Genomic DNA, 16,201 nt, shown 5'->3' on the forward strand with positions numbered 1-16,201 from the left:
TCAGAGTGGTTACCATCAGTGTCCAGACACTTCTGATTACGGTGAACTACTGCTTGAGCAACGCTGACCAAAGTGTCCACTTGTAGATATTTTTTGGCAGTGTGTGTGTGTGTGTGTGTGTGTGTGTGTGTGTGTGTGTGTGTGTGTGTGTGTGAGTGTGTACACACATGTATGATATGCCTTTTTTTTTTAGAGGATGGCAATAATTGTTTCAAGAGTCAAATCTAAGAGTGTCTTTTTTATTTTTATTAAATTTGTTGGGGTGCCATTGGTTAGTAAAACTATATAGGTTTCAAGTGTACGATTCTGTAATACATCATCTATATATCACATTGTGTATTCACCACCGAGTGTCAGTTCCCCTTCCATCACCATATATTTGACCCCATTTTCCCTCTCCTACCACTGTCCCTCCCCGCTTATTTTCTGGTAACCACTAAACTGTTGTCTGTGACTATGAGTTTATTGTTGGTTAGTTTGTTGCTTTCAGTTTTAGTTGCAAAATCTAAACTTTCCCTTCTTCCAATGTAATATAAAATACATTGATTTTGGTCTGCATTTATGTTACACTTATATTTGGACCACAGAGTATTGTTCAATATAAAAACATCTCAAAAGAAAGGTTGAGGTTTACCTCCAAACTACCTTTCAGGCAATGATGATTATCGAAAATTTAAACTGCTACTTAACGTCTTCACTTGTGCCAAAGCCTAAATTTGTTGGAAATGCTAGTTGTAAAACTCTGTCCTGGAAAACATTATTTGGGGGAGTTAAATCTACACTGACCATTTCACTAAGTAGGCTCCTGTAATTTCTATTATTGTTGTTATGTTATTAATGCACGATTGCAGGCAATTTCCTAGTGAACACTTTTTCTCAATGTTAAATCCTCTACTATTTGCAAGATGACTCCACAGTCACTACAAAACCACATATATAAAGGCTTATTGCATATGATTATTGATTTAGAGCTATTTAAAATGCACCTCTTTTTTATTCAAGCTGTGTTAATGCCCTCAAATGTCTTTGTTATGTATAAGCAGGACACTATCTGGAAATATTTTTTGTCCTGTTTCCTTTATTCTCTGAATGTAATTTATCATTACAAAAAAAAATCAAAGAAAAATTGCCAGATGATCTATAAGATTTCAGGGACTTTAAAAACCCCTGTAGCGTTATTGTTTCTGAAGTGGCTTTTTGAAGCCTGCTGCTGAGCTGTGGCAGGATCACGATGTAGCAATTCTACTCGCTGAAAAGCCACTTAGTATTGTGTTGGAGTCATTGTATATTATGAGGCATTTACATTATTCAGCTAAGAGATTGCCTACATTTGCCAGTCTTTCACAGATTCCACTTTTCACGCACACATTAGAACCCATATTGAAGCAATTCTACAATTCTAAAACCAGGACTATTATACAAAAAAATTCTTTGGGGCCACATTTACCTGGGATGTTATAACCATGAGTAAATTAGGAAGGTCATGAAACATCATTAGGCTTGTGTCTTTACTTAAAGTGATGTAGAGAAGGTCTAGAGATGATTGTTTAAAGAAAAGTGGCAGGAGAAAAATGCCTTGCTAGCTTTTGCTGCTGGCTTTCTGGGCTAGTGGACGCACAAAACTTCTCCCAACACACTCACAAGGGCAGAGTCCTGCTTATGTGGCTGTGACCACCAAGAAAGCAGGCAGCCCTGTTGGTCAGCCCTGTTATTGCTTCTATTCCTTCTGGCATCCATCCCTATCCTATCGCCACTTGCTTCTTACAGCGGGTCTGACTTATTTGAAGATTCATCCATGGACTGAGGAACTGTAAACCAAACCCAAACAAGACAACAAACAGATTAATTAATTTCTCCTCTACTAACAAAGCAGTAGTAGCCCCTTTAACTTTTCTGGCATTGGATTAGTACAATGGACATTAGAACTATTGACTAGTTTTGTGACACAGGACTGTGTATGTTTCGATCTAATGCCAGAGGATTCTCAGTAGAGCTTACCTTCTTTCCTATTTTGGTACTCAGGACCATGCACCCGATGATCCCCCAACTTCTATTTATCTTCCCCATGCTTTTATTTGGCCATTTCTACTAATCAAACAAAAGCTAGAGCTAAGGATGGGATAAGTTGTCTGAGGACTGTGAAACTGGTCCCCAACATTCTGTACTTTATCATGGACACTCACCCTGGTTCATTAGGCCCTCTGTCTTGGGGGGCAGTGTAGGACAATAGAAAACCTGGAACCATCTTTCTGTTCCTTTGTGAACTTTTTCTCCATCACAACCTCCTTGTCCAGATTATTTGAGAGTTCCAATTTATATCCCAGAACTGATAAATATGTTCCAGATCCTGATAATCAAGATTCATATGCCTTCCTGTAGGTTCTTGGGCAAATTCAAAGAAATTACCATTTTTGTAAAAACAACACACACATACACACTAATGATCTGTTCTCCAATGCTTGTTGCCTTACAAATAAGACAGATGAGTTGAAAAATTGCCTTAAGCTCACCCAAACCGGTGATGCATCTGTCCTTCTTAATACAGAAGCACATAATTTCCATATAACATTCTCTCCACATTTTTTGTCAGATTTGATATCCCACCCACTTCCTTAGGTAGTTAGACTGCTCAGGCCAGCCTGTGGACTTGCTAAATCAGGTCAAAAAGAACATTGAGAGGAACTGAGCTACAGGAAGGTCAATGCATGAGATGACCCAGCCTGAGGGCAGAATCCACCTTCCTATTAGCAAGCTTGGAAATAAAAATCACTTCCGTTTTCTGAGAACTTTCTCTAAATTTGCAGTGATGGGTTTACAGTCTTCAAATACCCTCTAAATGTATACCTGTTATTTTCCACTCTTCCTTCTTTCTCTGCAATATCGAATCTGTCCCGGGGGTTTATCTCCCTAGATCTTGTATTTCATAACTACTTCCGTCTCACACAAACACATACTCTCATCCATTTTAATCAACAAGCTAAATCTTGAATACTGAAGTTCCAGGGATGGAACTCTCCCACCCCTCTGGGAATCTGTCCCCACCACCACTACTTAGTTCACAATACATTCATTATTTTGGTTTAACCAGGATATGCAAAAGCAGTAAATTACTACCATCAACTTGAAAAGAAAAACTTAATGAAGCTTCTCAGTGGCTCTTGATTTTATCTTTTCATTTCTAAGTGTAAAAAAAAAAAAGCCCTATTTACACTTAACACAATAAATAGCAACACAGACATTTCTTTGCCATTAAAACCATTTTAAAAAACTCTAAAAGCATATGGATATTTAAGGCTATAGTTTATATACCAAGAAAATCTTTCTTTGAGGGATACAGCCTTTTCAATAGAATCCCTAAATTCACATTCTTGACACCATCCAAAGGCACCTGGATTCAATTTGTTCTAAGTGATTGCTTGAGTGGCATATAATTCACATTCCCACACCAAACCATAAGGTGGGAATAGGAAAAAGGGTAAGAAGGATTGACTTCTTTCTTTCTTCTTTTCTCACTGCATTAAAAGTCATTTTTGTCAGTAAAATGGGTACTGAGATTTAATGTTGCAACGGAGGCAGAAAACTGGCTTACCTTGTTTATGTAGGTTGTAGAGGAAGTATAATGTTGTTCAAAATATTGCCCACATATATGTCTCGAATCCATGATGTGACCAGAATCGTTTTGTATTTGAACCTGGTAGAATAAATGAAGTTTTATTTGGTTTATTTTAACCAAGGGCAACATTTTTATGATGTTGTAGGTTCATAGAAGAGATTGTCTCTCATATTTTATTTTAGTCTTATTTTTGCAATTTGTTTGACTTGAGTCTGATGACTAAAACAATGTATTTACATTACGTATGCAGGTTTTTTCCATTTGATAGTTTATGTTTTGAAGAAAACATAGTCTGAAAAAAATAAACTAAGTTAGTGCTGATTATAATAGTTTTGGGAAACTGCTGAATGCTGCAGCGATTGTTTTTAAAAATTACAGATAAAATAAGTTTCTATCCATCCAAATAGATCATAACTCATTCAACAATATACATTTATTTTAAATAAAAATAATCAGAGGATGGCTTGTACTCTATACTCTTGTTTTTTGTGTGTGTGTCTAAATGATTAAAATCATTTTTTAAGACAATATTATATCATTTCCACACAAGTTCACTTTATTGATGGCTCACTGATTTCATTACATATGTATTCTCAATGTATTTTTCTCTTGGCTGCAAATAAATGTTCAATGTTTCCTTTTTTGTTTGTTTGTTTTTCCAGAGCCTGCTAAGGGGAAAGAAGTGAAGTTGCCAACTTCCCTAAAGGAAAAAGGTAATAATATAGAATGAAAGTGAAAACACATTGATGTGTCTATTGAACATTCAATTACTTACAACAAAATAACATATCATTTTTTTAAGGTTCTCACACTATAACTTTTATATGCCCTCATGTTTTTGAGCAAAAAAAAGGGACTAATTTCCCATGATAAAATTCTAAATTGTACTATGAAACGTCATAAGAAAGAGTAGCTAAGTCAGAAATATTGAAAAAGCTTTTAAAAATGAATATGCTATTCTGATTTTATGAGTCTATGGTGGGAAATCTACATTTTAGAAATACTCCAAAGTTAATCTTTTTTAGGAATAGCTGTGGAAACAAAAGATTTAAGATAAAAAGCAATACTTAAATTTCTCAGTGAACTCTTGCCATTCTGTAAGTTCAGACACAGTAAAATCTTAAACAAAGTTTATGGGTAGGAGGAACTTAGAGATAAACTGCAGTCCAATACCCTCATCTTATAAATAAACAAAATGAGTAGTAATGAAACTTTTCAAAGTTATTGCAATTTGCAACAGAGTTAACATTAGAACTCTGATCTAAATCAAGCAGTGTGCTCTTGCTGTTACACCGTATTGTATTTCCAGCCTCCCATTACACTAGGCTCTGAGTAATGTGGATTCTGATATGCCATACATCAAGTTATGTCCCCTAAAACTTAAGTAAATATGCTAAATCCAATGTAATAAATATGCTTAGTTTCTAATTAATCCCAGTACATTCTATGGGCATAGTATCATACTCAGAATTGTCTAATATTTCCTGTTGTCAAAATGAGCATATTATCAAACCTGTGAATCTATAAAAGGTACCTACTGTATTGAATGTTAGAAATAGAGCCTGTTTCTACCTTTACCCTGAGGAGATCTACATGAACCATTGACCAATTGTTGCTTCTCAGATTGACCAATAGCTTCCAGAATAAAATCTGAAACTGTCCCCCTGTAACTGGAGAACAGGGAGAGACCAAGGAAAGGCAGACCACTCCAGATTGGTAGGTGGCAGGTTTAATAAGCAAAGGGTACTAGACGTTAAAGGTTTGTTTTGGGTGACCACAAAACAAGTAGATTTCCACACCAGCTTCCTAGAATATTAAAAGTTTATGTAAAGACCTTACCTAGGTTCAGTCACATATGAAGGAGATCTTACTAGGCTTTAGTCATGTACCCAGTCCAACAGTCTCATCAGCGAATTACTATCAGAAGGCGCATCTTCTAAGCAGTGGGACAGGCAAGTGGAGGAGCGCATGCGCAGAGCTCAGCAAGGGATTGTCAGGGTGGGATTTGGATCAAACCAGGGTTCTATCTTCTTGATGACTTTTCCCAGCACCATGTACTGTGTGGTGTAAAAATTTCGGCTTATTGGCATTATTTTATTAGAAAGAAAAAGACTTTTGGTGAACTTGTATAAATGTGTTGGAGTTGTGAGAGAAATAAGAGAGCAGCAAGAGGCGAAAGCTGACAGAAGAATCAGTCAGAAAAACGAAAGAGTCCTCATTAGTCTGTGTAGCAATGTATAAAAACCATAGCCTTAGGTCATGTTTTATTAATTTTGCAGTTAATTTTAAATTGAACAAAATTGTTATTTAATGAAACATGAAAGTACGACGTGATTGTTTTCCTCAGCTCACATATGTACTTGATTTTTTTAAAAAACAACATGGAGACATTTATACTTCATTTGAGACCTTTATTATAATATCTAAAACTTTATTTTTATAATCACTGATGATAGTAGTTATTTTTGGTGCTCTAGGCAATTTTATGTAATGCTGGCATAATATGCAAATTAGGATAATTTACTTTACATTTTATTATCTTACATGTTAAGTTAAATGTTCAATAGGCAGAGAAATGTTGCTGTATTATATTGTTCAAAAAAATGAATTAATGGTGAAGCCTAATGACATTCATTTGGGTTTACCTAAATACTAATTGAGTTTAAGGAAACTCTAAATTTCTTTAATAGGATCTGATTGTTGATTGGAATGGGTGTTTACATTCCAATCTAAATTTAAATGATTTGATACCATTAAGTAATTTATTCACACAATGGTGTTTGAATTCCTTTGCCAATCTAAGACAGAAATATTTTAAAAATGAACAACAGACAGGAATATTATAAATATCCACATTTTTCATTAAGAAAGTTCAGTTAAAATTTTTCCCTCCAGAGGAAAATGCATATGGAACATATAATTGAAGACAATTTGAGTTTACACTAAAAACAGTTTGTGCTCATTTCAGTCTTTGGTCACTGAAAATATCTACTTTAGAGTTTCCTCTCTATTCATCTATCTTTCCATCACCTTACATCAGATGATCAGTCTAGCATTAGCCAGTTCATGGTCACAGATAATGATGGGGAAGGGAGCATTTTGGAACAGATGCATTTTTTAAAGTTATATTCTACTTCACTACTAGTGACTCATTTTCATTATTGCACCATTTTCTTCCTAATTTTTAATAAGTAGACAAGGGTTTTCATAGAAAGTCAATTAAATGTAATCCCAGCACTATTATTTTAAATGTTGTTCCATTATTTCTTTTACAAATTGAAGCTTCAAATAACTGCATAAGGATATTTAATTAGTGGTTTGTTTTTTTTTTAATTATCATTTAAAGTGTCAATGTCTCCCTTAGTAATGTACTAGAATAAACAAACAACCTAAATTCAGGCCCATAGTCCTGAATGTAAATTATAATACTTGAATATTTTAACAAAAAAGTATAATCATGATATGCAAAGTGACTTTCACTTTCACCTGTGAGAGGTATTGTCACACTAGGCTTTCTTTCCTTAAAGAGGTTCAGTGTCGTTTCACATATATGAGAACAGTCACAATTCAAAAAAATCCTTACTAAAATAGAATGCAATTTTAAAAGAAATGTTGTTAAGAGTTTAACATATCTTCTTGTAATAAATGGATTCTTAAAAGACTTCATTGAGTGCCCATAAAGGAGTATCAGATAAAATTATAATATCATGCACACTCAAATGGGAAAATTCACAATTATGTAAAATTTATACAACACATTCTTGAAAGAAAAATAATGACGAAAAAATAAAAAAAGAAGTTAGGAAATATCTTTAGGAAAATGAAAATGAAAACATAGCATACCAAAACATGGGATGCAGCAAAAGCAGTACTAAGAGGGAGTTTAATAACAATAAAACCTGTATTAGAAAAGAAGAAAGATTTCAAATAAACAACCTAACTTAACACCTTAAGAAACTAGAAAAAAACAAACTAAGCCCAAAGTTATCAAACAGAGGAAAATAATAAAGATTAGAGCAGAAATAAAACAGAGAATAGAAAAATCTACAAAGCTAAAAATACTTTTTAAAGTTCAACAAAATTGACAAACCATTGGCTAGATTATGACAAAAGAGTGACGAGTCAAATAAATAAAATCATAAATGAAAGAGGAGACATTAAAACTGATTTCACAGAAATAAAAACGACTATAAGATATTGACTATTATGTTACAGATTTGATAACCTAGAAAAACAGATAAATTCCTAAAAACATACAACCTACCAAGATGAATAATGCAGAAATATGAAACCTGAGTGGATCAGTAATGAGTAAGGAGATTGAATCTGTAATCAAAAAACTTCCTAATGAAGAAAATCCCAGGACTAGATGGCTTTACTGGTGAATTCTACCTTACATTTAAAGGACAGTTAATGGCAATGCTTCTCAAACTCTTCCAAAAATTAAAGAGGAAGGAAGACTTTCAAAATCATTTTATGAGGCCATCATTACCCCAGTATCAAAAAAGGACAAAGATACTAAAAGAAAACTACAGACCAATATCCATGATTAACATAGATACAAATCCTCAACAAAATAAAAGTGGCTGAATTCAATAGTATATTAAAAGGATCATACGTGATGACCAAGTGGCGTTTATCCCCAGGGAATGCTAAGATGGTTCAACATATGAACATTAATACATATATATGCCACATCAACAAAAGAAAGGATAAAAATCAAATAATCTTCTCAAAAGATGCAGAAAAAGCATTGACAAAATTCAACACTCTTTTACTACAAAAACTTCAACAAACTAGGAGTAGAAAAATTATCACAGCATAATGAAAGTTATGCATGAAAAGCTCACAGTGAGCATCATTCTCAATGGTGAAAAACCAAAAATATCCCTTCTAAAATCAAGAACAACACAAGAATTCCATTCTAACCACTTCTGTTCAACATAGTAGTAGAAGTCCTAGTCAAAGATATAGGGCAAGAAAAATATATAAAAGGCATCCAAATCAAAAAGGAAAAAAGTAAAATTATCTCTGTTTATAGATGACATAATCTCATATGTAGAAAACCCTAATGACTCTGCCAAAAAACTGTTAGAATTAATAAATTCAGTAAAGTTCAAATTAGCATACAAAAATCAGTTACTTTTCTAACCACTAACAATGAACAATTTGAAAAGAAAATTAAGAAAATGTCATTTATAATAGCATTATAAATAACACAATACTTCGGAATAAACTTAACTAAGGAGACCAAAGACTTGTACACTGAAAACTATGAAACACTGATTAAAAAAAATTTAAAAGACACAAAAACATAAAAAGACATCCCATGTTAATGGATCAGAAAACCTAATATTGTTAAAATGTCCATGCTACCAAAAAGTGACCTACAAATTCAATGCAATCCCTATCAAAATTCCAATGGCATTTTTTTGCAGAAAAGGAAAATAATCATAAACATCATAAGGAACCACAAAGGACCCTAAATAGCCAAAACAATACTCAGAAAAAAGAAAAATCTGAAGGAGTCACACTCTGATTTCCAAACATATTACAAGCTACAATAATTAAAACACTATGGTACTGGCATAAACACAGATGACAGACAAACGGAACAGATTGGAGAGCCCAGAAATAAGGCTTCTCATACTCTAATTTGTGTTCTTAAATCTGGTTATGCACTAAAATCTCATATTGAGTTAAAATAAAGTTCTCAGTCAGATCCCATGACCAAAGATTCTGATTCAGTAATTATGTGGTAAGGCAAGGAATGGCTTTTTAAAGTCTCATTTTCAGGGAAAAAACAACTATATTTGATGGCTCCTCTTTTCTCTAAATCATTAGAATGAAAGATAACATATAAATGGATAAACTAAAAAGACATAGGTAGTGCAAATAAAGGGAATATATATATATATATATATATATATATATATATATATATATATATATGGATAAAAACCAGAAAAGAAACACAGAGCAATGATCCAGAATGAAGCTGTATGGGTGCTGAGTGTTTCAGCAGCAGAGCTGATGAGGAGCTGTGCTCCCCAGAGGGGAAAGACATTAATGTGCCTTGTAAACAGGCAGAGATTTTAAGCAAGCCTCACTGCAATTAATCCTATGCTGAAGTGGAGCTCCCATTCAAGAAATGACACTGATAAAAGGTGCTGCCAGCAGTTTTCTGGGGCTACAGTTTATGGGAAACTGCAGACACAAGAGGAATGGAGCAAACAGACTATCGCTGATCCAGGACCTGAGATGAGTCACCTGCTGGATGAGTGACTTGTTCAGGAATATCCCGACCTACATTGAGGAGCAGATGTCTTGAGTGGCCAAAGTAAAAGCTGGACTAGAAGTCTAGAGAAGGATGAAGTCAGTAAAAGAACCACACAACCATAATTCAAAGAAAAGGAAGGAAGGAAGAGAGGGAGGGAAGGAGGGAAGGAAGGAAAAAAACAGCAACAATCACAGTAATAGGTTGAAATATAACCCCAAATTGTAGATCATATGAAAAAAATTGTCTGAATTTAACCAATGTTCCTGTGCTGATACAACTAGTAGTGATCACAAATATTCTGATGTCTAATGATTGACAGAAAAAGAATCAAATTTTCTTCTGAAAAGTTCCAATTTTAATGTTATTTAGTGTTCTAATTCTCGAAACTGATATTACAGGAATTTATTTTATTTTTTGTAACTGATAATTTTAATAAACAAACCTAATTAACATTTATTGTATTCACCATTCTGAATATTTTAAAATTTCCTAATGATTGCAAATCACCCATATATTTTTTGCATATGACATGTCACCCTCTAAGAAATAGAACTTGCTACAGTATTGTTTTTAAAATCTAATACTTCAACTCAAATATTTAATTTAATAATCAACATTAGTATTTTAAATTTGTGTAATTTTTTCCTTTTTCTGTGTCCTGTTTCTGATTTAACTATTTGTTGACATGATTTAATTCTGCTTTGAGGTATTTTAAGGAGAAAATATTATGACTATCATGTTAACAGTGCAGAAATTGACGCACAAAGATGAAATGTTTATCCAAAGTTTTTATGCTGGATTAACTACTTAGTATTAGATCTAAAAGTACTAAAATATAATTTTTCCTTTTTTCTTCAGCATTGGAATACATGAGCAAAACATCAAAGGGGTTTTTTTCATAATAATTTTATTGTATTTGGTAGGAATGAAGGAAAGTTATAGATAATTTGCTAATTAAAAAAATCAGTATTCAACAGCATGCAATGTTAGTGGGTATCTTTACAAATCCATGCTTACTCATTTCCTGAAGAATTGTTTAAGTGAAACTTGTGCCAATAACTGTAGCACTTTCATTCTAAGCAGCAATTTACAGCCTAAAACTTTTCTTATTGTACCCATCGTTCCAAAATGCAAAATTGACAGAAGGGGTTATGTGTTGGTAAGAAAAGTAGTTAAGTATGCCAGAATTTTCTCTATAATCATTGGCTTTACCTAATTAATGTATCCAAGCACTGTGAATTTTCATTTTCTTTCTCCAAAAAAATTAATGATAACATATGCACAACTATATGTATATGAAATATATGGACAATTTTAAATGCAAAGCCCCAATGTTCCTCCCTTGGTATTCTTCCTATTTAAGCCCTCATTAAAAGGGGAGAGGAGGGTAACACAATGAGATACTGTCACTGCATGTTCACTTTTCTTGTCACTCCAAGCTACCTTATGAACCTTTTCTAATATGCTTCCCTTCTTGCAGGGATTTTTTTTTAATGCCTTGATAAAGCTTTCCATTTTTTCTGTTCACTTAAAAAAATTTAGAAGTACTATTTTTCATATAAAGTCATGTATTATTTTTAATTTTGAACCAGGCATAGGATGATCCTTACTTAAACCTATGACTCTTTATTCATTTAATTGCTTATTCTCACTTCAAGTTAAAGAAAATGAATGTTTGTGCCCTGGAAAACAAGCAAGAGTTTAATTAAAGAGTGACTCTCCCTTGATAAGGAAAAACCAAAGAATGTCTGCTTATTTACCTTAACAAGCGATTTTTGCACAACTTCTTGAATACATTGAATAATTTAAAGTCAACAGGCTCATTACCTGAAATATATCTAACCAGCTATCCTGCCATCTTCAAATGACATCACAGGACCCTGTTCTCACTGACTGTTCTTTGTACGACCTACCCTATGTGCAGCCTTCTCCAATTATCTCCTACTTATTTCAATGCGTATTCTGCATTTTGGACGCTTCAGGGAAGGAAAAGATAATGAGGCACACACAGAGATTCATAAAAGAGTAGCTAAAAGCAGAGTGACACTATCAGATATGCGATACATTGTGTTTAGCATAGACAAAGGACAAAGGATCACGAAAACGAAATGATGACAGAACTAGGGAAAATGTATGCATTTATTTCTGTGCTGCAGAGAGAGAATACCCTCTGGCTCGTTTTGTGTTTTTAGTGTCCACTCAGCAAACTTGCTTTGTGAGCATCAAATTCCTGTGGGAATCTTGCCAAAGAAGGGCTGCAGCATCAGGACTTAAGTGTAAAGCACTGAGTCACACATTCAGGACTTGCATTAGGAACTGGAACCATTTTAGAACATACCCGTAGAAGTTTATGTAGAATACTTGTTCCTTTTTGATACAATGGGAATCAGAGGCGAGAGAGACAAACATTAATACACAGAAAGAACATGTGTGTGTGTGTGGGGGGGTGTGCATGTGTGCATATCTTGTGAAAAAAGCACTGTGCCTCAGCTTTGAAATCACCACCTATAAATCTAGTTAATTCATTTAGGTTCTCTGGATAGTTATATCTGATTGGGACGAAGAAATATTGGGTTGTCGGAAAAGTCATGACGTATTTTGCCAGTTTTTCAAAGGTCATTTATTTATATAAAGAACAAAGATCAATCAATGATATTGCCCGTTTTGTTTGATAACCTTTGCCATCTTTCAGTGAGCTTCATAATTCCTCATTCAAAGAAAGACCTGTCTTTATTTGCAAACAACTGAACAAGGTGCGGATTTACAGCCTCATCTGAATTGAACATTATACCATGCAAGGAGTTTTGAAGAGAGAGAAACAAGTGGAAGTCTGATGGTGCAAGGTCAGGCGAGTATGGTGGGTGTGGCAACACATCTCTTCCAAGCTCCAATAATTTTTGATGGGTCATCAAACTTGTGTGTGGTATCGTGTTGTCACGATGGAACACAACTCCTTTACAATTAACAAGCTCTGGACATTTCTTGATGGATTCATTCAATCTGTCCAATTGCTGACAGTACACATTTGAATTGATTGTTTGGTTCCTTGGTAGGAGCTTGAAAAACACGACACCTTTAAAATCCCACCACGCTGAGAGCATAACCTTCCTTTGATGAATGTCTGCTTTCGATGTCGTTTGAGGTGAAGCATCACATTGAGACCAAGACCGTTTGCACACCACATTGTTGTAGACAATCCACTTCTCAACACCAGTTATCAGTTGCTTCAAAAAACAATTGTTTTTCTCAAGTTTAATGAGCATATTGGAGATGTTTATCTGTACTGTCAAATGAACTTTGAGTTTATGCAGAATCCAAAATAGAGATTGCTTACGTGTCTCAGCTTATTCAAGTGGTCATGAATGCTTGAATGATGGATGTTCAATGTTTCTGCAATCTCTTGTGTCATGTAACATGGGCTTGACTTGATCAATGCCTTTATTTTGTTGTCATCCACTTCAGTGGGCCTCCCTGAACCAAGGAGTGTCGTTGAGATCAAAATCACCAGCACGGAATTTCTTGAACCATCGTTGGTACCAACATTCTTATAGAGCTTTGTCACTGTAAACTTTATGCAACTTTTCACAAGCTTGATGTGCATTCTTCCCTTTATGGAAATAAAACAGTAAAATATGGCAAAAATGTACAGTTTGGTCTTCCATCTTCAACTTGTAAAATCTCCAAAACTCAACCAAATCGCTCAATTTTTTTTTTTTAGAATGAAACTAGAACTGTCAGCTGTCCAATGACATAGCAATAACATAGATGCAAATGACTCTAGCACTTCCAAAAATGAACGAGTGCATCTGTTGCAAACATTCGTCATGACTTTTCCGGCAACTCAATATAAAAATCTGAAGATAATGTGTAGCAGTGCTGACAGTCTGGTGGGTCAATAATAATGGGCCTTTCCATGTATGTAAGGTTTTAGTTAATGGGACTGGAATTCCACTGTCTATTTTGGTTTAAACCACCTAAAAGTGAAGCTTATAGATTTAACTTTCCTGGTGTTTTGAAACCACATTTTAAATTGTTTTATATGAGTAATAATTTTTGATACTGACATAATAATCTAAGGATATTCTAGGTACTGAGGCTCCAAATATGAACAAAACAAAATCCTGCCCTCAAAAATCTCACAACACTTGAAAAAGAGAGCTGGGAAAGAGGAAAAATGAAGTGGCTTACAATGCTGCCTTAGACAGGAACGCCAGACCTTATTTAATCGATGGATATCTATAACTTAGATATTAGTATGTGAGTGCTCAGGAAATATTTGTTAAGTTTTTCAATCTAATCTTAGCCTCAGATACATTGGAGAATTATCAGTGTTTCCATTTCATAAGGTGAGAAAATTAAAATTTAGAGTTTCAAATGCCTCAAGAAGTTAGCTAGTAAATAAAATAAGTAAACTTTGAAATGAGGAATTTTTTGTGGGGGTTGGTTTGTATCTGCCTGTTTTTCTCCAGCTGCAGTACAAAAAAATGATCTCTGTACTTCCTTGATTTGGATGAGGTTGCTTAATTACTTGAGAACACCATCACCTTGCCCCTTTATTATGCATGGAGGGATCCCTCAATTTATAAACAAAGATGATACTCATTTAGAAACTCAACCAGGAAAGAAAAGAGCATAAAGAATGCGTGAAGCTTCAAAACCATATGGATATAGTTTTAAAAAGAGGAAGGAAAATATTAAAGTGTTCATAGAATATTGAAGTACAGAAATGTTGATATAGATAAGATGAAAATTTGTGGAATAGAGGTTGTGAAATCTTCTCATGTCATTAAATATTAAATACTACTTTAGGTGTGTGTGAGATAATTATCAATTTTCTATCAATGCTCAGTCTATTTATTTAATTTAACCAGCTTAATTTAGGAAACTAATTTATTACAATGACTGGCTGAAATTAATAAAAATATAGTGACCATATTGTTCATGTCACTTACAATCTTGAAAACTTTGTTAGTAATTTGTCTAAGTCATGTAACCCAGGTAAATACAGCCTATGTATCAGATATAGAATGTGGCTTACCACATAGTTTTTAATATATGAAATGATTAAAAGCTTTTGACTCTATCTGTAGTAACAGTAATTATAACATGTGCTTAGGAATGCTTAAGGCTTTGGATTTGGGAAAAATCAGTATTTAATTACCAGTTTTGCCAATTCTAGGGAGTATGCATTTGGACAAATTATTAAGTTTTAGCATTGGTATCTGTAAAGTGGATGTAATTAAATATTAACCTCGTAGGAGTGGTATGTGAGGATTATACAAATTGTCTGTGCAACGAATATTTATTGATAGCTATTCAGTGCAAAGCACTTATCTAGGCACTATTATACAGCAGAGAATATAACAATTCTTCCCAGAACTCATAACATTTATATTCTACTAGGGTTAGAGACATAATAAAAAATGGATGTTTAATATTACATAAGTAAAACAGATAAATGCATATGATGCACTTGCTTAGTGAGTACCATGTAGCAAGTGAAAAATATTATTGGTCACAAATGATAATAATTATTACTATATTTTATTATACATATAAGGCATCTCTGTGCTAGAGAAGCGAATGTGTTAAAGTAGGAAAACAAAATCAGTGGTATTCAGCTTTTAACTTGCAAAGTATTTAAAAACAGAAGCATTCTTCAAATAATACAGATTTATGAATTCAAGGAGTAAAAAGAATGGGATTTATAAATGGAGTACATTTGTTTCTTTACATTTTATGAAGACAAGGCAGAAACTCCTGAACAGAGTTGCTCTCCACTGCTTCCCTACTCCGACTCCAGCACATGCAGGCTTAAGTTATGGTCAGCCTATTTTCCTTGACAACATAGTGTGGATGCCATTGAAAAATCATTAATGAGGCTCCCCTCTCTAGGCCCTCAACAATTTACATTTCATAAATGAAATCAACAGCCTGGGAAAGTCAGTGCTGCATATAAAATGTCAGGCTGTCTGCCTCAACAGCTCAGCCTGGGGATTTTTTCATTCCATGATTCTGCAATGCTTGTATCTGGAGCCCAAAATGAAGAGCTCAGGTGACAAATGTTTAAACCAGATATTTCATTTTTAAATAATTACAATCATGGTAAAAAGAATGAATAAACAGTAAAGATAGGGTGAAAATAAAAGGTCCCATTCCTACTCGCTGGCTTCCAGGTCCCAATCTCCAGCAGGAACCACTATTCTTAGTTTCCTGAAGCTTCTTAATGAAGCCTTTTGATGAAACTTGAAATATATATATGGGCATATATATATATATATATATATATATATATATATATATATATA

General features: G+C 33.9%; 1 protein-coding gene across 1 annotated transcript in view; it reads left to right on the top strand.

The window, feature by feature from the left end:
- The window catches only part of LOC109375422 (triadin-like), a 150,950-nt gene that overhangs the window by 70,707 nt on the left and 64,042 nt on the right, over nt 1–16,201 (top strand). Inside the window, exon 7 of the mRNA XM_019630803.1 lies at nt 4,276–4,326. Within this exon, the coding sequence (XP_019486348.1) occupies nt 4,276–4,326 (51 nt within the window). The remainder of the gene's footprint in view (nt 1–4,275; nt 4,327–16,201) is intronic.

This window comes from Hipposideros armiger, unplaced genomic scaffold, assembly GCF_001890085.2.
Source record: "Hipposideros armiger isolate ML-2016 unplaced genomic scaffold, ASM189008v1 scaffold_948, whole genome shotgun sequence".
In the NCBI taxonomy this organism is placed as follows: domain Eukaryota; kingdom Metazoa; phylum Chordata; class Mammalia; order Chiroptera; family Hipposideridae; genus Hipposideros; species Hipposideros armiger.